We start from the raw sequence: 18,789 nt of genomic DNA on the forward strand, positions 1-18,789 counted from the left end.
GAATTTCCCTGCGCAAGGCCCTCCCCAGGCCCGTGGGTGCAGCTGCTCCGCGAGCCACAATTCAAGTGTGTTTAATACTGACATAAAAAAAAGGGACAATATTTACGGGTATAAAAAAAAGTCGGTAGGAAAAGCAGCCCAGGTGAGACAGGGACAGTCCGGGTCAGGTGAGGAGAGGCTCCACCTTCATCTTCTTCACGGGCCTTGGCACCGTGTCGGGGCTGGGACACTCCAGCTTGATGCCGTTGCCGGGGCGCGGCGCTGCCGTCCCGTTGTGCCGGGCCTGGGGCTCCTCCTTGAGGAGCGGCTCCTGCTCGGCCTTGGCCGGCTCGGCGCTCTCCACCACCACCGGGCCCGTCCACTCGGGCACCTCCAGCCCCAGGTGCTTCATCAGCTTCGTCATCACCTCGTCCACGTAGCCGTGGATGCGCAGGTCGGCCTGGCGGTCCTGGGCACCGGGGACACGGCTCAGGGGACAAAGGGACCCTGCCAGGGACAGGGCCATGCCCCCGGTGTGTCATTCCCTGGGGTGTGAGCTGGAGCCATGCGTGGGGATGGGGACACAGGGACAGGCACAGGGGAGCTCTGGTGACATCCCAGGAACCCCCAGCTCCGGGCATTAAAGACAATTGGGGCACCAACATGAGCAGGAACTGAGCAGGAACTGAGCAGGAACTGAGCAGGAACTGAGCATGCCCTGCACAGCTCCGTGTGTGTGGCCTTTCCATTGGGCTGTAAACCCTGAGAGGACACAGCAGGCTCCAGGCTGAGCTTTTACTCCGCTCCTAAGACTCGTTTGGATAAGGCTGGACAGGGCTTGGAGCAGCCTGGGACAGTGGAAGTGTCCCTGACCATGGGAGAGGGAACAGGAGGAGCTTTAAGGTCCCTTCCAACCCAGCCCTTTCCACGATTCTAATATTTACCTGCCATCTCTACGTGTTTAGCAGGAGTTGCAGGTTTAAACCCTCCACCCCAGGACTCTCAGCCTGTTTGCCTGCTAAGAGAGGCCACCTGGGAGGGGACAATGCGCAGGGACAAACTTGGGATGGGCCTGGAACAGGGGACAGGAGGGGAAAGGAGCAGTGCAGAGCTGCAGGAGGCTCACTCACGTGTTTGGTTGCTTGGAGGTTGACAATGACCAACTTCCCTCCTCTCTTCTTGGTAATCAGCGGGAGGTTCCCGCTGGGTTTGATCTGCAGGGAGGTCCCCAGGGTGACAGAGAGATCGGCTTTCCTGCAGGGAGGAGGAGGAATCCAGGATCAGGGCACGGATGGGTGGGAGGGGACTGATCCCCTGCTGAGCAGGGTGTCACTACCTGCAGGCTTCATCTGCCAGCGTCAGGTCACGGTCAGGCAGGGAATCTTCCCAGTCCAGGATAGTGTCTCGTAACTTCCCTCTGGAAAACACACACAGGGACTGAGGTTTTCCCTGGAACAGGCAGGGAACAGGCAGCTGCCCTGGCAGAGGGGACAACGACCACAGCCTGTCCCACCTCCCTGTGAAGGCACAGAGAGCACCCAGAGAGCTCTTCCAGCACCTTGGGCTGCTTGTTCCGAACCCGAGGGGCTGCTGGGCCCTCCCCCAGCCCATCCCCAGGGGGGATCCTCACCTGCAGGCCCGCAGCCCCCGGGCCTTGGTGACGCTGCAGAGGCGGCCCGTGGGCTTCAGCCCCATGCTGCCCACGACGGCATCGCGCACGTACTGCCTGCGGGGACACGGCGTGCTCAGGGCCCCCGCAGCCCGCCTGGAGACCCCAGCCCAGCCCCCCTGCCTGGAGACCCCAGCCCTGCTCCCCTGCCTGGAGACCCCAGCCCTGCTCCCCTGCCTGGAGAGCCCAGCCCTGCTCCCCCTGCCTGGAGAGCCCAGCCCTGCTCCCCCTGCCTGGAGACCCCAGCCCAGCTTCCCTGCCTGGAGACCCCAGCCCTGCTCCCCCTGCCTGGAGAGCCCAGCCCTGCTCCCCTGCCTGGAGACCCCAGCCCAGCTCCCCCTGCCTGGAGACCCCAGCCCTGCTCCCCTGCCTGGAGACCCCAGCCCAGCTTCTCCTGCCTGGAGACCCCAGCCCTGCTCCCCCTGCCTGGAGACCCCAGCCCAGCTTCTCCTGCCTGGAGACCCCAGCCCAGCTTCTCCTGCCTGGAGACCCCAGCCCTGCTCCCCCTGCCTGGAGACCCCAGCCCTGCTCCCCCTGCCTGGAGACCCCAGCCCTGCTCCCCTGCCATGGAAACCCCAGCCCTGCTCCCCCTGCCTGGAGACCCCAGCCCTGCTCCCCTGCCTGGAGACCCCAGCCCAGCTTCTCCTGCCTGGAGACCCCAGCCCTGCTCCCCTGCCTGGAGAGCCCAGCCCTGCTCCCCTGCCTGGAGAGCCCAGCCCAGCCCCCCTGCCTGGAGACCCCAGCCCAGCTTCTCCTGCCTGGAGACCCCAGCCCTGCTCCCCTGCCTGGAGAGCCCAGCCCTGCTCCCCTGCCTGGAGAGCCCAGCCCAGCCCCCCTGCCTGGAGACCCCAGCCCTGCTCCCCTGCCTGGAGAGCCCAGCCCTGCTCCCCTGCCTGGAGACCCCAGCCCTGCTCCCCCTGCCTGGAGACCCCAGCCCTGCTCCCCCTGCCTGGAGACCCCAGCCCTGCTCCCCTGCCTGGAGAGCCCAGCCCTGCTCCCCTGCCTGGAGAGCCCAGCCCTGCTCCCCTGCCATGGAAACCCCAGCCCAGCTCCCCCTGCCACAGAGACTCCAACCCAGCTTCCCCCTGGGACAGAAATCCCAGCCCATCTTCCCCCTGGGATGGAAACCCCAGCCCAGCTCCTCCCAGGACAGAAACCCCAGCCCAGCCCCCTGGAGCTCACGTACTTCCCGCATTTCACGCACTCTTCCACAAACATGTTCCCGTGGAGCTCAGCCAGCTTGTCCCTGTGGGAGAGAGGCACAGGTGAGCTGGGGAAGGGTGGGGAGCCCTGGGGGAACCCTCCCCCCTCCCTAGGAACCTCAAGGGCTTCCCTGCATTCCAGCTCTGCCAGGTGATGGGCTCAGCAGGTCCCGGCCTTTTAATTTTAATGTTTCCATCTGCAGCCCTGATTGCAGCTCCTGATGCACTCAAATCTCTGCTCCTGGGAGCGTCCAGATCTTTGTTTTTCCAGCACCCAACATTCCTGTCTGTCCCTGTGCTGCTCCAGCCCTCTGACACCTGTTTTTTCCTAAAATTCCCCTCAGGCTCAGAGCAGAAGCCAGAGGAAAACACGGCCGTGCTCTCCCTGTTTTCCTCAGAGCCCCACGCTGACTGGGAACTTCCTCCAGGCTGTGTGAGACAGGACTGACTTGATTTCCCCAGTTTGGCCCCTGTTCAGCTTACTCAAGCACAGGCTTCGTTTGGGAGGCAGAGCTGGGCTGAACTGGAACAGGAGCCAGTGGCTCCGGGCTGTGGGAGCACCATGGAATTCTATCATCATCATCATCACCATCATCATCATCATCATCATCCCTACTGCTTTTCCCATGGCTGTTTAGTTTAAACAGACAAACACGGGGCTGGGAGCAGGGCCCAGGACTTGGGGCTTGTTATGGCAGGAGATGCCCTGGAGGCAGCTGTGGCTGGAGGTGTTTGTGAGAGGCACCTCCTGCAAGGACACATCGATCTCCTCACTCACTCCTGACTGTGGAATCACTGAATGGAAGGGGTTGGGAAGGACCTTAAAAGATCAACCCCCTGCCATGGGCAGGGACATCTCCCACTCTCCCAGGCTGCCCCAAGCCCTGTCCAGCCTGGCATTGACTGTTCCCAGGGATCCTGGAATATCCTGAGCTGGAAGGGATCTACAAGGATCACTGAGTTCAACTCCTGACTCTACACAGGACACCCCAACAATCCCACCCTGTGCCCGAGAGCATTGTCCAAGGCCTGTTCCTGTTTCCATCCTCGTTTCCAGGGATGGGCCATCCCGTTTTTCTCTGGGAAACCCATGCCAGGGCCTCCCCTCCCTCAGCATGAAACACCAGAGGTATCAGCGTTACACCCGGCATCTTTCAAGCCTCACTGACTCCCTGCATTTTGTTTTCTTCCTCGAACTCAGCTGCTCTCCCCTTTCCCTGCAGCTCCGAGCACTTGTCTCGAGTGTCCTCCTGAGACAATCGCGGCTGCTCTTAAGTGCTGGGGATGGGTTTTGTAACGGGCTGGAGGCCGCGAAGGACAAAGCTCCGGCTGTCACGAGGCTCAGGAGAGGCTCAGGTTCCTCTGAGGACAACCCTGCCACGGCCACTCCTGTCCCCTGCACGCAGGGAGTGGAGCTCTCCCCGCCTCGCCTCCCTGCAGAGGGAATCCCTGGGATCCTTGGGAATCTTTCATGGGATCCCGACCTCGCCGCGAGGGAAGCGGAGCCCAGGTAAGTCAGGGCAGCTCCAACTGTGGGACTCCCCCTGCTTTGGCAAAATTATCAAGAAAAAAAGGCTCTTTAAGGATCTTTTGGGCCCAGCACTGATTTTCTGCTCTCTCAAGAGATTCAGTTGAAGCAGCCCAAGCTCTGGCAGTGCCGTAAGCGGGGTGAGACAGCCCTGGGAGCAGCTCAGGGCTCTCACCCTCCCTCCTGCCCCTCCATCCAGAGGGATGAGGCTGGAGGCGATGGAAAGGACCAGAAAGCACAGCTCCAGGACATTCCCAGGAGCACAGGTCCTGCTTGGATCCAGCTCCTCACCCCCAGGTGCTCCCAGGGACACCCAGAGCCACAGGCAGCAGGACCTGGATGGGGATGAGTGTTGGATGGGGCTTGGAACAAGCTGAGACAGTGGAAGGTGCCCCTGTCCTTGGCAGGGGGAACGAGATGGGCTTCAAGGTCCCTCCCAACCCAAACCATTCTGGCATTCCATGATTCCATAATCTTTTTCCTGTGCACAAACAGCACCTGGAAGCATTTCTAAACAGCAACAGCTGAGGCTGATTTAATCCCATGACCCTCTGGATCAGAACCAGAACCTCTCCCCTCTAAATTCCAGCTGGTTTTTCCCCTTCCAGCTTCCACCCGGTGTCAGACAGGGCAGGGACTCGTTGGGGACCAACCCCGTGCGTGGGGCTGGGGAGGTACCGTGGGAATCCCGAGCGCACGTGCAGGCCGTCCACGTTCTGGCTGACCAGGAATTTCAGGATTCCCACTCTCTGCAGCCCCAGCAGCGCCATGTGAGTCTTGGAGGGCCTGGCGTTCTCAAAGGTGGTGTCGAATTTCGGGGAGAGCCCTTTCTCCTCCATAGTCCAGACACCATTGGGGCCCCTGGAAAGAGCAGCAAGGCAGAGCTCAGGCTAAGGTGCCCCAGCCATGGGAGCAGAGCTGGTGGATCTGCAGGATTCTGGGGCTGGATGCACACACAGGGGATTCTGTGGGACAGCTGGGATGGTGTTTGCAGCTGGATCCAGGACGGACAGCAGGGATGGGGCAGCTCTGGGTGGAATCAGAGCTTTCCACGAAGGAGGATGGGCTCGGAGGAGGTGCCACCCTCCCAGCCCCGGACTCACCTGAAGTCAGGGATGCCCGAGGCCGTGCTGATCCCTGCCCCCGTGTGAAACACCACATGGGACGAGCTCCGGATCAGCTCTGCCAGCTCCTGCACCTTCCGCTCCAGCTCCTCCGGAGGGTCAAAAATCTGGGAAAAGGCAAAGACCGGCGTGGGATGGAGACACACAGGCATGAGATGGGGAGGGAATCCTTCCCTGTGTGGCCCTGGAATGGATTTCCCAGAGCTGCCTGGCTGCCCTTGGATCTGTGGAATGTCCAAGGCCAGGCTGGACAGGGCTTGGAGCAGCCTGGGACAGTGGAAGGTGTCCCTGCCATGGCAGGGGTGGCACTGGATGAGCTTTAAGGTCCCTTCCACCCAAACCATTCTGGCATTCCATGATTCTAGAGCCCCAGCAACCCACAATTCTTCCTTATCCATGAAGGATTTCACATCCCTTAACAACAGAAACATTTAATGGGAGAGACTCCGCGTTGTCTGGAGTGTCTCTGTGCAGGGACAGGGCTGGGGACACCCAACCCCGACAGGGAGTTTGTTCTCTGACAGGCAGCTGGCCCAGGCTGGGCTCCAGCAGCAACCCGGGGCCGCCCCACGTGTGCTCAGCCCCAGCTGTCACCAGCAGTGCCACCAGCCCTGGGGACAGGGCAGGCCCGAGGGACAGCGAGGGACATGGGAGCCACGGAGGTGAGGACACCAAACACTGCTTTGGGCACGGGATTTAATTCCTGAGATGCTTCTCCAGCCCATTCCCCTGGGGACAGGGACGAGGACAGGACCCTGCGTGTCCCTGTCCCCTCAGCATCCCCTTGGCTCAGGACAGCCTCCTGAGTGTCCCTGTCCTGTCCCCAAAGCCTGTTTTAAGCTTCCCAAGAGCTGCTGGGGCTCAGGGGGGACTCGGACGGAGCAGTGGGGGCAGAAGGAGGGAGCTGTGGGTGCGGTCAGGGAGGCCATGGGAAGGGCCATGGAGGGAGCTGGGGGTGGGCTGGGGGGACATGAGGGGGACGAGGGGGCCATGGGGTGTCTGGGGACAAACACCCACGGGAGTGGGACAGGGAGGGCGCCGCGGGCTGTGCTGGGGACACACAAAGGGCTCGGTCCCTCCGCGGCGCTGCGCTCCCCACGGCCGCCCCCGCGGGGCCCAGGCCGCGGTTGCCATGGGAACGCGCCAGGCCCGCGGAGGGCCAGAGGCCCGGGCGGGCGGGGGTTCACCCGGGCGGCGGGGATTCACCCGGCGGGGCCGCGCTCACCTCGGGGAGGCCGCACTTGCCCTTGTCCGAGTACGGGGACAGCCCGGCCGCGTAATTCACCGCCATCGGCGCGGCCGCGGCGCGGCCGGAAGAGCCGGGCGGGGCCGGGACCGCGGGACACGCCCCGAGGCCGCCGCCACCATCTTGGGGCCGGGCAAGGCGGGGCTGCCCTCAGCTCGTGCCGCCATCTTGGGGTCGGGCAAGGCGGGGCTGCCCTCAGCTCGTGGCGCCATCTTGGGGCCGGGCAAGGCGGGGCTGCCCTCAGCTCGTGCCGCCATCTTGGGGCCGGGCAAGGCGGGGCTGCCCTCAGTTTCTGCTGACAGCAGCCGGGCACCGTCGGGACACTGCCCTCACCGACCCTGACACTGTCCAGACACTGCCCCGACACTGCTCTGACACTGCACTCACACTATCCCGACACTGCCCGGACACTTTCCCAGCACTGCCTGGACACTGCCCTGAGTCTACCCCAACACTGCCCAGGCACTGTCCCAGCACTGCTCTGACATTGCCCTGACACTGCCCGGACACTGTCCCGACACTGCCCGGACACTGTCCCAGCACTGCCTGGACACTGCTCTGAGTCTACCCCAACACTGCCCAGACACTGTCCCAGCACTGCTCTGACATTGCCCTGACACTGCCCTGAGTCTGCCCGGACACTGTCCCAACACTGCCCCACCTGCACTGAACCCCACTGAACTGGGAAAACAGAGATGGGCAGGGGGTGCCAGAGATGGGCAAGGGGTGCTGGCAAGGACAGGGGTGCCAGGGATGGACAAGAGGTGCCACCAAGGTTGTTTAGGATGGGCAAGGGGTGCCAACCATCGGTGCCCAGCCCTCCCCGTTCACCCCCAGCACCCCCGGGCCGTGTCCCCTGTCCCCGGGCATGGCAGGTGCCCGCAGGTCCCTTCCCAAACACTGCCTGGCCCGGCCCCCCCGGCTGCCCGGGGCTGTAACCGCAGCCGCGGCCGTAACTCAATCCCCGGCTCCGGTTCACGGCTCCGGGCGCTGCACTGGGAACGCCAGGGAGGACTGGGAGCAGCGGCACCGGGGCCCCGAGCTGTCCCCAGGCAGGGACAGACCCTTGAGCGTGGCCATCCCCCCAGCAGGTGCCGCAGAGCTGAGGCTGAGCCACCATGAAGAGCCTGAAGGCCAAGTTCAAGAAGGCAGATGTGAGTACCATCCTTGGGGACACGGGGACATGGGACCTGCTCCAGGATGTCCACGGGGACCTGCCCTGGGATGTCCCCTGGGATATGAAGACCTGGGGACTTCCCCCAGGATGCCCCCAGTGTCACAGGGACACGGGGACCTGCCCTGGGACACGGGGTGGTCACTCACAATGGGGACAGCAGCCCCACGGAGGTTGGCACTGCCACCCTGGCCAGTGCGATCGAGCCCCCAGTGCTCCCCCAGTGCTCTCAGAGCCATTGCTGGGAGTGGGGCAGAGCAGAGCAGAGGGAAGTGGGCCCCGGGTCCCCTCCCTGTCCCCTTCCTGGGGACAAGTGCCGCTTTGCCAGCTGCCACAGCCCGTGGATTCAGTCTGTCGATGCTCCTCCATTATTCAGCAGCAGCCTGGCACGGGGCTGCAGAGGGCAGAGGGGACAGCGCTGTCCCCAGAGCACTGGGAGGGACACACCTGGGGACGTGGGGACACGAGTTGAAGCTCCTCACCTGGAGTCTGGGGGACCACACTGCTCGGGGTGCTCCGTGCCTCAGTTTCCCCACACTGCCCTGGACACATCCCTAAGAGGCTCCCGATGTCCTGTTGCCACCGGGACTGCCCGGACACTACCAGGGGACCCTCTGCGTTTTGGGGTTCCTCCCTGAGGACATCCTGAGGGGTGTTTGGGGGGCCGTGAGGTGCAGGCAGGGGTATCTCCCCTCCCTTGGCCCCAGGGCAGCGCTGGGAGGTCACTCTGTGCCCCAGGGCAGGGCGGGGGGTGCCAGGTCCCCCTCCCCGGGGGCCGGGAGGATGCTCAGCCCTGTTTTGGGGGTGCTTTTGAGGGGACAGCTGGTCCCCCGTAACCTCTCCCACTTTAACTGGGACCAGTCTGGGTGCCGGTCCCTGCCGGGGGGCTGCTCCCCGCTCCGTGGCGGGACGCAGGGATGCAGGGATGCTGAGGAGGGAGGGCAGGAGGGAGGGACGGGGGTGGAGGAGGCGGGTCCGGCTCCCACTGCCGCAGCCCCGGCCCCCGCCCGGGCGGCGATGCCGGAGCGCTTCGGGCTCGGGGGTGCCCGTGCTGGCCGGGGCGGGGGGCGGGGGGCGCATGGCGTCCTCCCGCCGCCTCCTGCTCAGCACCATGAAGCAGATCTGCCTTTGTGCCGCCGCCTCCTTCGCGGTACGTCCCGGCTCCTCTCCCGCTCCCCTCCGGTCGCGTCCTGCGGGCTGAGCCGTGTACCCCCCGCCCCACCTGCACCCCCCATTCCCATCCCCACCCCGGGGCTCCCCCGCGTCCTCCCCATCCTGCTTTGTCCCTGCCTGACAAGGGGGTGGGGGGAGCGGGCACCACCCTCCCAGTTTGCCCAGTTTGCCCAGGGAGACTGGTTTGTTCCCTGTCCCTGGTCCCACTGGGCTGGAGGGGCTCGGGGGCAGCCGGCGGGCACAGGCGGGTTTGGGACAGGTGCCAGCGGCTCCCGAAAGGTGACATCCATTTCCTGCCGCCGTCACCGCAGCCAGCGCCGCTTTGTCGTCACGGGCTGCGGGGTGAACCCGGGACTCGCAGTCCTTGTCCTGGTCCTGTCCCGCTGCGGGTCGCTCCTTCGGGACAGGGATGTGCGGGAGCCCCGGGAGAGCAAAGCCCCGTCCAGCCCCTGTCCTGTTTTGGGGTGACAGCGCTGTGCCCCGTTATCCCGGGAGGCTGGAGCATCCCCGGGGATCTGCTCCCGCTGCCAGCTGTGCTCGCCCTGGTTTGATCCCTTCCTCTTCTGGGAACAAAGCAGGGCTGAGAATGGCAGGGTTCTCTGGGGAGAACAGGCAGGGCTGGGGCTCCCATGGGTGCTGGCTGGGTTTAGTGCTGGGATTTTGGGGTGGCAGGGACAAACCCCAGGGCAGTTGGGCTCACTCCCAAATCCCAGCCTGGCACAGCTAAACTGGGCTGTGTCTGTAAATCCCCTGCTCTGTGAGCTGCAGACTGGGGGGGCTGGAGGGGATTTTCATCCCAATCCCGGCTGAACTCTCCGTACCTGGGGTGAGCTCCCAGGAGAGGGGCACAGACACGGCCACCCCCAGGGACAGGGCAGGGATGGGGACAAGGACAGCCAGCCCAGCCCAGCCCTGCCCGCCCTGGGGACAGCACTGTCGCAGCTGACACTGTCACAGCCTCCTCTGGGCTCCGTTGCAGAGCCAGGACTGGACCAAGAACGACGAGAAGCTGCTGCAGGCCGTGGACTACAACGATGCCGGGCGGGTCACGTCGCTGCTGCTCCGCAAGGGCCTGGTGCCCACCAAGCTGGACTCGGAGGGCAAATCCGCGTGAGTGCCGGGCCCCGCCCTGGGGACACGGCTGGGGACAGGGGACAGCGTCCCACAGCCCCTGGTTTCACTGCAGGTTCCACCTGGCTGCCACACGGGGCAATGTGGACTGCCTGGAAGCAATGCTGGCCCACGGCGTGGATGCCATGACCAAGGACAGCTCGGGTGAGGGCATGGCCACCATGTGCCCCTGCCTAATGCCATGGGCCACACAGGGCCACTGGCTGTCCCCAGGTGTTGAGGATGAGGGGAGAGAGGTGGTGGCCACACCTGGGGGGCTGTGAATTGTCCCATTTTCCTAAAGGAGCTCAAGAAGTGCTTTATGAGCTCCTGGGGTTGTCCCCTTCGTGTTCAGCCCCATTCCAGCTGATCCTGCTGTGTACCCGTGTCTCTGTCTGTCCCCAAGCTGTCCCCTCTGGCACAGCCCCACTGGCCGTGCTCTGACCTGTTTGTCCTTCCCAGGTTACACTGCCCTGCACTTGGCCTCCAAGCACGGCCACCCTCAGTGTGTCAGCAAACTGCTGCAGGTACAGGGAGAGGGAGGAGGGACAGAGGGAGGGAGGGAGGTGCTGTGCCAGCACGGTGTCCTCCCTGTCCTTGAACCCCCTTCTCTCACCAGTGCCTTGGCATGGTGGTTCCCAGCTCTGTGTGCTGCTGCCTGGCACCACGGAGCCACAGGGGCTCTGTCCCTTGTCCTTCCCCACGGCGTGGAGCCAGAGGGGGTTTGTCTGTCTGTCCCCCCTCCTTCACCTCACCATGGAGTCTGTCAGTCCCCTGTCCTGCACCGTCCACAGAGCCACTCGAGCAGTCTGTCCCTCTGTCCCCCTCCTCCCGTGACCCAGGCTCTCCCCCCAGGCCTCCTGCCCCGTGGACGTGGCTGACGGCAGTGGCCGGACCGCGCTGCACCTGGCGGGTGAGTAGGGACAGAGCCAGTCCTGCTCGTGTCCCCGTGGGGGCAGCGCTCAGCCTCTGTCCTTGTCCGCAGCTGCCAGCGGCTGCATCTCCTGCTCCGAGATCCTCTGTGACTTCAAGGCTCCCTTGAACAGCAAGGACAAGGTGAGGTCCCTCTGCTCCTGGTCCTGCCGTGCCAGGCTGGGGCTGTCCCGAAACGCGGCACAGCTTGGGGTGGGACATGGAAACCGGGGTGGGACATGGAAACCGGGGTGGGACATGGAGATCGGGGTGGGACATGGAGATTGAGGTGATAACAGGAGCAGGCTGCCCCGGGGGGGGCTCTGAGCCTCCCCCGCTCATCCTCCCCCCTGCCGTGGCCAGGACGGCTCCACGCCGCTGATCCTGGCTGCCAAGATGAACCACCCGGAGCTGTGCCGGTACCTCCTGCACCGCGGGGCCGCCGTCAACTGCCGGGACCTGCAGGGCAGGTGGGGCTGCAGCGCCGGGGCCCGGGAGCGGCCGCGGGGACTGTCCCCTCACCTGCGCTCTCCCCGTGCCCAGGACAGCCCTGATGCTGGCCTGCGAGAGCGGCAGCGTGGACACCGTGGAGGTGCTGGTCAGCGCCGGCGCCCGCGTGGCCGTGGTGGACGCCACCGGCCACGACGCCGCTCACTACGGGCTGGCCACGGGCAACGCCCTCATCCAGCACCTCCTGCAGGAGGCGGCCCAGCGCCGCTCCTGGGCCAGCGGTGAGGCTGCCGGGGCACCGCGGGCTCCCTGCCACCACCACCGGGGGTTGTCACCGGCAGGACAGGGCTGGCAGAGGCTGGGGGGATGTGTCCCCTTTTCCTGGGTGTTTGGGGCCGCCTTTGCCTGCGCTGTCCCCTGCTGAGGTGCCCCTGCACCTACCTGAGCTCTGAGCCCCTAAATCTGCCTAATTTCTCTTCCCTCCTGCTCTGCCCCACAGAAGAGGAGTCAACTGAGCAGACGTCGCAGGTGAGGGGCTGGTGCCCATCCCCAGAGGGTGCCCTGGCTCAGGAAAGAGGGAGGGCACTGTGGGTGACATCCCCTCTGCCCTGGGGTGTCCACAGACATCTTCGCCCAGTCAGTCATCCGTCAGGGAGAAGAGCAGCACCCCGAGGAAGAGGAAGGCCCCTCTGCCTCCCCTGGGCACCCCCAGCCAGGTGAGAAATGGGTCCCCAGGTCCTCACCTGGCCTGGCAGGTGCAGAGCAGCCCAAAACTCCTCGATGGGGGTCCCCTTATTGGGGGGGGGGTCTGTGCCAAGAAGCCCCCTGGGAACACGGTGGGTTTTGGGGGTTACCTGTGCCAGGACTCCACACTTTCCGTGATTCCCTGCAGGAGGACCGGGATGCCTACGAGGAGATCGTGCGGCTGCGGCAGGAGAGGGCGCAGTTCCTGCAGAAGATCCGGGGCTTGGAGCAGCAGGAGAAGCAGAGACGGGAGGTACCGGCTGCAGGGTCCTGGGGAGATGCCACCGTGTCCCCGAGGAGCAGAGGGGACATGGGGACAGCACTCATCCCTCCCTGTTTTCTCCCTGGGTCCTGCCAGCGGGTGGAGCTGGATGAGGCCTCCCTGCGCTCCATGGAGAAGCAGGTGAGGCCAGGGAAGAGCTTGGAGGTGACCTCAGCTCCCCGAGGGGTCCTGGTGCTGGGAATGCCACCAGGACTCTGCCAGGAGCCAAGCGGACCCTATTCCCACGTCCTGCCCCATAGATCCGGGAGCTGGAGGAGCGGCTGGCGGCAAAGGATGGGGAGAAGGAGAAGCTGGGCAAGGAGGTGGAGGCCCTGCGGAGCCGCCTGTCCTCCATGGAGGTGGGTGTGGGCAGGACACAGCTGGCAGTGCCTGGGACACAGCTGGCAGGGCTCAGGGCTGGGGACAGGGGGGTCACCTCCACCCTGCACCCCCAGAATGAGAAGGAGAACACGAGTTATGACATTGAGACGCTGCAGGACGAGGAAGGAGACCCACTTGAGTTCCCAGGTAGGTCTTGCCAGCCTCCCAATGACACCTCGGGGAGGTGGCACTGGGCAGTGGGGGCACAGGTGGGCACAGCCTCAGGTCCCTGTGCCCTGCAGGAGCAGAGATGCTGCTCTCCAAGAAGACGCTGAGCCCCTCGGCCGAGGAGCTGCTGGCCACACTCCAGGGGCAGGTGCAGTCCCTCACCATGCAGAACAAGGAGCTGAAGGAGAAAATCCAGGCACGTCCCCCTCTGTCCGTCCGTCTGTCCCTTTGTTCTGTGTCCCCTGGCCCACGGTGGCCTCACGGTCTCTGGGCAGGTGCTGGAGAACTACGAGCGGGACGAGAGCAGCCCCCCTGCCCCGGGGGACGTGGTGCCCGCCAGTCGGTACCAGGCCCTGCAGCGGGAGCTGGAGCGGCTGCGGGCGCAGGGCACGGCGCGGGCCGGAGGGGACGGGCAGCGCGCGGCCTCGGAGCCCGGCCCGGATGGAACCGCGGGGCCGCGTCCCGAGGAGCCGGCCTGGGCCTGGGGCGAGTGCAAGGCGGCGCTGGGCGAGCTGGGGGTGCAGACATCCCCCTCACCCTTGGGCGAGCGGGAGCAGGGCACGGAGCTGGCGGAGGCGCGGGCGGCCCTGAAGCGGGCACAGACCGAGCTGGAGGAGCGGGAGCGGCGGCTGGAGGAGCTGCAGGCGCGGCTGGAGGCGGCGGAGGCCGCGGCCTCGCCGGGAGCCTTGGTGCAGGAGGCGTCGCGGGAGAAGGAAGCACTGCTGGAGCGCTGCGGGCGCGCCGAGGCCGAGGCGCTGCGGCGGGAGCTGGCGGCGAGGCCGCGGGACGCGCCGGGAGCGGCAGAGCCGGCGCGGCAGCCGGCGGAGGCCGAGGCGCAGCTGGCAGAGCTCCGGGCCGCGCTGGCGCGCAGGGAGGACGAGCTGGGCGCGCTGCGGGAGCGGCTGCGGGAGCACGAGCAGGAGGCCCCGGCGTGGCTGCAGCGGGCGCGGGCCGAGGGCTGGGTGCCCCGGGACGAGCACGCCCGCGCCACGGCCGCGCTGCAGGAGCAGGCGCGGGCGCTGCGGGAGCGCCTGGCGCAGCTGGAGGCCGCGGCCGACGCCAAGGCCCGCGAGGCCGCGCGGCTGCAGGCCGAGCTGGCGGGCGCCGTGCCGCGGGCGCAGCACGAGGCGGCCGAGGCCGGGCTGCGGGCGGAGGCGGCGGCGCTGGCGCAGCGGCTGCAGGAGCTGGAGCGGCGGCACGAGAAGACGTGCGAGGAGGTGTTCCGCGTGCAGCGGCAGGCGCTGTTCATGAAGAGCGAGCGGCAGGCGGCCGAGGACAGGCTGGGCGCCGCACAGAAGCAGCTGGAGCAGGCCCAGGACGAGGCGCGGCGGCTGCGGGAGCTCCACGGCCACGCCGAGGATGCGGCACGGCTGGTCAGGGACAGAGACAGGAAGGTAAGGGACAGGGAATCCTGAGGGGCTGCTCGGAGGGGAATGGTGGCCTTGAAGTCACTGAATTTGGGTTGGAAGGGACCTTAAAGCTCATCCCATTCCACCCCTGCCATGGCAGGGACACCTCCCACTGTCCCAGGGTGCTCCAAGCCCCGTCCAGCCTGGCCTTGGACACCTCCAGGGATCCAGGGGCAGCCAAGCTGCTCTGTGTAACCTGCAACCCCTGTGCCCTGTGCAGATCACGGAGCTCTCCAAGGAGGTTTTCAGGCTGAAGGAAGCCCTGAACGCCCTCCCCGAGTCGGGGGGGCCTCCACAACCCCCACCCAACACGGCCGCGCTCCAGGCCCAGATCCGGGCGCTGGAGGAGAAGCTGGAGGTGGGTCCCCTGGTGGGTTCAGGGCTCCCCCGAGCCCCCAACCCTGTGGCCAAACCTCCTCCCTGTGCTGCAGGAGACAGAGACGAGGCACAGCAAGGTGGTGACACTGTACCGGAGCCACCTGCTCTACGCCGTGCAGGTGAGCTGGGGACAGGGCTGGGGACAGGGCTGGGGACAGCTGGGGACAGGGTTAGGGCAGCTGGGGACACTGGGGTGGTGGCTGGGCCACCTGCCATCCACAGGAGGAAATGGAGGGGCTGAGACAGGTGCCAGCCCAGGGACACACACGGAGCTTCCCTGATGTCCCCACCCCAGTGTACCCACCAATGTCCCCCCACCCCAGGGCCACATGGACGAGGACGTGCAGAGACTCCTGTGCCAGATCCTGAGGATGCAGCGGCTGCAGGAGCAGGACAGATGAGCCCCAGCCAGCACGGGTGGCACGGGGAGGGGGGGACAGGTCTGTCACAGCACCCTTTGTGTCCCTTTGCTTGTCCACGCACCCAGCCTACCCCCAGCACAGCAGCAATAAAGCTATTTGTAGTCACACTAACAGGGTGGCTCCTCTCTGGGGGCACCGCGGTGGGCACGGGGGGCTGTGGGGACCTGGGGACAGCAGGGCATCGGTGCCACCAACTGCAGCCCTCCATCTTGGCCAGGGCTGGAATCCCTTTCCCAAGGCACGGGGCGTGGGGATCCCGGTGGCAGCACGCTGGGAAGCGGCTCCGTCCACGCGGGAACGGCCCTTCCTGCGAGGAAATGGGCTGGGAAGCGCCGGGATCCGGCGGGGACAGCGCGGTCCCAGCTGGCCCTGCTGCGGTGAGTGGGGGCACTGGGATCCCCACGGGCACTGCGGGGGGAGTTGGAGGTCTGGGCGCCGGGTTTGGGGCACCCCCAAATCCAGGGAAAGCAGAGCAGGTCCCCTCTGGCTGAGCCAGCCCACGGCTGTGGTGGGAGGTGACAAGGGCACGACCTGTCCCTGTGGTGCTGGGTTTGGGGACAGCAGGGAGCTCAGCTCAGCCCCCAGGCCGGGCTTTAGGGGTCTCTGTGAGGGACAGTCCTGCCCTGGATGGAGGTGGGGACCCAGCCGAGGGATACAAACCCCTGACTGCAGGGGTGGGACTGCAGGGGTGGCTGCAGACCCCCTGGGAACAGAGCAGGAAGTCTTAACCCCTCTCTCTCCTGGCTGTAGGCTCTGACCCCTTTGGAATCCATCCCTCTGCAGGGTGTGTGGCAGGGCCGGGGGGGAAACTGAGGCACAGCAGTGTGGGGTGGCTCCAGGGCGATGTCCCTGGCCCCCCGTGGGCCCTGGGGTGTCTGTGCTGTCCCCAGTGCTGGGGTTTGACAGTCCTGCCTGTCCCCACAGGTGCCTGGGCAGCCCCGCTGAGTCTCCTGGCATGAGGTGGCTTTGGGTTGTGGCTTTGGTGGCACCCGCCTGCACTGTCCCCTACAACGGCACGGCAGGGAGCACTGGGGATGGGGACAACGGGGACAGAGGTATGGGGGACTGGGGGGCCTGGGATGGAGGGGATTTCGGACAGTGAGGGGACAGGGAACAATGACGGTCTCTGGGGAGAGAAGTGTGGGGACACTGGAGGGACTGGGGACAGGGGGGTACAGAAGATGGGCACGGAGGGATTGATGATGGAGGAATAGGGACCCTGGGGGTCTGGGGAGGACCAGGGCCATTGGTGGGGACACTGGGAATGGCTTTGGAGGGACTAGAGAGGCCCAGACCCTTCCTCACGCTGTGTCCCCATGTGTCCCCCAGGCCCCTGCACCCCTCAGTACGGCCCCCTGGGCACCGAGGTGCTGCTGCCATGCCCGGGGGGTGCTGCCGAGTGGCGCTGGGGGGACACAGTCCTGGGCACGTCCCCAGCCCCGGGGCTGGCCCTGCCCAACGCCAGCCTGGCCCACGAGGGCCACTACAGCTGCCACCACCCTGTCACCGGCGAGACTTGGGCCACCATCTGCCTGCGGCTGGGCTGTGAGTGCCCCCCAGCCCTGCTGTGACCCCGCTGCTGGCCGGGGGTCCCTGGGGGTGCTGGCAGTGCAGTGACCCCTGTCCCCTGTCCCCAGACCCGCCCCCGCCACCGGCCATCGAGTGCTGGGCCAGCAGCTACCCCCAGGCTGTGAACTGCTCCTGGGGGCTGAGCCCCGAGCCCCTGCTGGACACCGACTTGGTGGCCACCTACAGGTCAGTGCAGGTCCCCAAAGCCCGTCCCCGTGTCCCCCAGCCCTCGGCAGCTGTCCCTGTGTCCCCAGGCACGGCACAGACACAGGTGAGTGCACCCCGACGGGCCCGCGGAGCTGCTCCTTCGGGGAGCTGCAGGTGTTTTCCCTCACTCCCTACGAGCTCAACGTGACAGCCCGGAACGCCCTGGGAGCTGCCTCCAGCACCCTGTCCTTCCTCCTGGAGAACATCAGTGAGTGCTGGGCTGGGGGACACCGGGGGCCCCTGCAGGAGCCTCGTGTCACACCCTGGGGTGTCCTTTGGGACGTGGGATCATCAGTGCAACGATTTGCTGGGGCTCAGGCTGGCCCTGCACAGCTCACAGGGGGACATGAGGGCCCTGTCCCCAACAATCCCACAGCCACAAGATCCCCCTTCACTTAAAAATGGAAGTGATTTTTTCCATGAAGTGGTGGGACAAGGGGTGGGTTGTAATCTAAAGGAGGATTTTGATGGGCTATTGGAAAGAATTGTTGGCTGTGAGGGTGGTGAGGCCCTGGGAGGGAATTCCCAGAGAAGCTGGGCTGCCCTGGATCCCTGGAGCATCCAAGGCCAGGCTGGACGGGGCTTGGAGCAACCTGGGATAGTGGAAGGTGCCCCTGGTGGGATGAGATGATCCTCAAGGTCTCTTCCAACCCAAACCATCCCGGAATTCTCTCACCCCTTGTCTCCCCAGTAAAGCCGGATCCCCCCGAGGCCCTGCGGGTCTCCCCCATCCCTGGGGAGCCCCAGAAGCTGCTGCTGGAGTGGAGCCCCCCATCATCCTGGCCATTCCCGGAGTATTTCCCGCTCCAGTACCGCATCCGCTATTCCCGGGACAACGACTCCGTCCCCACCACGGTACTGCCACCCTCACCCCGGGTAAACTGAGGCACAGCGGTGGCTGTGCCTGGCGTGTCCCTGTCCCTGACCCTGCTGTCCCCAGGTGGGGCCGTACGAAGTGACATCCCACACGCTGACGGACCTGGAGCCCGGGAGCCTCCACCACATCCAGGTGGCCGCCAAGGACGTCACGGATTCGGGAGAATTCAGCGCCTGGAGCCCGCCGGCCTCGGGGACACCCTGGGCGGGGCTGTGACAGCCACGCAGGGCTGCTGTCCCCACCCCACGGCTGCTCCCGTCGCTTGTCAGCAGCGCGGAGCCACCAGTGCTGCCAGAAACGGGCAATAAATGAGCATGAGACTTCTTCCCTGTTCTAATTTTGGGATGTTTGTGATGGCTGAGCTGCCCATAGGGTCGGTCTCTTCACTGCCCCCAGGGCCAGTACCTTTGTTGTCCCAGGACTGTTCCTTTGATATTCCAGCACAATCCCTTTGTCTTCCTGCGTTTGACCCTTTTTTTTGCCCTTGGGGTCGGTCGCTGTTCTGCCCCAGGCCCGTCCCTTCGCCCTCCGCCGCAGCCGCCCCTCAGCGCCCGCCGGAGCGGGGCTCTCACCGAACCTGCGGCCCTGAGGGGGGGGCGGCCATGTCGGACGTGGGCTGGGTGGGGGGGGGGAATGCCGTGATTAACGGGGAACGCCTGTTCCCTGCGCGGCCTTACCCGGGCTGACACGGCCGCGCACCGGAGCCTCGAGGCCGTCACAGGACTCACACCGGAGCCCCGGAGGGCTCCAGTCCTCACACCGGAGCCCCGTGGCCGTTACAGACATCGCCCCCCCCCCCCCGTGC

The 18,789-nt window shown here is 65.8% G+C and overlaps 3 protein-coding genes across 5 annotated transcripts; 2 read left to right on the forward strand and 1 right to left on the reverse strand.

Annotated features, from left to right (window-relative positions):
- Window positions 1-55: 55 nt before the first annotated feature.
- Window positions 56-6,881, reverse strand: SIRT6 (sirtuin 6). Its single transcript, XM_063403530.1, has 8 exons — window positions 6,728-6,881; window positions 5,482-5,609; window positions 5,057-5,239; window positions 2,835-2,894; window positions 1,610-1,705; window positions 1,316-1,396; window positions 1,110-1,233; window positions 56-448 (listed from the first exon to the last, which is right to left on the reverse strand). The coding sequence occupies exons 1-8, from the start codon at window positions 6,791-6,793 to the stop codon at window positions 164-166; spliced, it is 1,023 nt and encodes a 340-aa protein (XP_063259600.1). The 5' UTR covers window positions 6,794-6,881; the 3' UTR covers window positions 56-163.
- Window positions 6,882-7,931: 1,050 nt separating this feature from the next.
- Window positions 7,932-15,431, forward strand: ANKRD24 (ankyrin repeat domain 24). Of its 3 annotated transcripts, XM_063403399.1 has the most exons (19): window positions 7,934-9,072; window positions 10,075-10,205; window positions 10,282-10,370; window positions 10,668-10,732; window positions 11,061-11,118; window positions 11,191-11,261; window positions 11,481-11,587; window positions 11,661-11,848; window positions 12,067-12,095; window positions 12,191-12,283; window positions 12,460-12,564; window positions 12,670-12,714; window positions 12,834-12,932; window positions 13,029-13,101; window positions 13,197-13,318; window positions 13,398-14,516; window positions 14,752-14,889; window positions 14,963-15,028; window positions 15,233-15,431. In XM_063403399.1, the coding sequence occupies exons 1-19, from the start codon at window positions 8,848-8,850 to the stop codon at window positions 15,308-15,310; spliced, it is 2,901 nt and encodes a 966-aa protein (XP_063259469.1). In that variant the 5' UTR covers window positions 7,934-8,847; the 3' UTR covers window positions 15,311-15,431. The 3 variants fall into 3 exon arrangements, with proteins under 3 accessions (XP_063259467.1, XP_063259468.1, XP_063259469.1); XM_063403398.1 differs by having other exon boundaries at window positions 7,933-9,072; window positions 12,460-12,714; XM_063403397.1 differs by having other exon boundaries at window positions 7,932-9,072; window positions 12,460-12,714; window positions 12,834-13,101.
- Window positions 15,432-15,583: 152 nt separating this feature from the next.
- On the forward strand, window positions 15,584-18,321 carry EBI3 (Epstein-Barr virus induced 3). The gene is made up of 7 exons (XM_063403544.1): window positions 15,584-15,708; window positions 16,256-16,386; window positions 16,661-16,876; window positions 16,969-17,086; window positions 17,155-17,315; window positions 17,799-17,962; window positions 18,048-18,321. The coding sequence occupies exons 2-7, from the start codon at window positions 16,287-16,289 to the stop codon at window positions 18,198-18,200; spliced, it is 912 nt and encodes a 303-aa protein (XP_063259614.1). The 5' UTR covers window positions 15,584-15,708; window positions 16,256-16,286; the 3' UTR covers window positions 18,201-18,321.
- The last annotated feature ends 468 nt before the right edge of the window (window positions 18,322-18,789 follow it).

The sequence above is a fragment of the Prinia subflava genome, chromosome 8 (genome assembly GCF_021018805.1).
Source record: "Prinia subflava isolate CZ2003 ecotype Zambia chromosome 8, Cam_Psub_1.2, whole genome shotgun sequence".
In the NCBI taxonomy this organism is placed as follows: domain Eukaryota; kingdom Metazoa; phylum Chordata; class Aves; order Passeriformes; family Cisticolidae; genus Prinia; species Prinia subflava.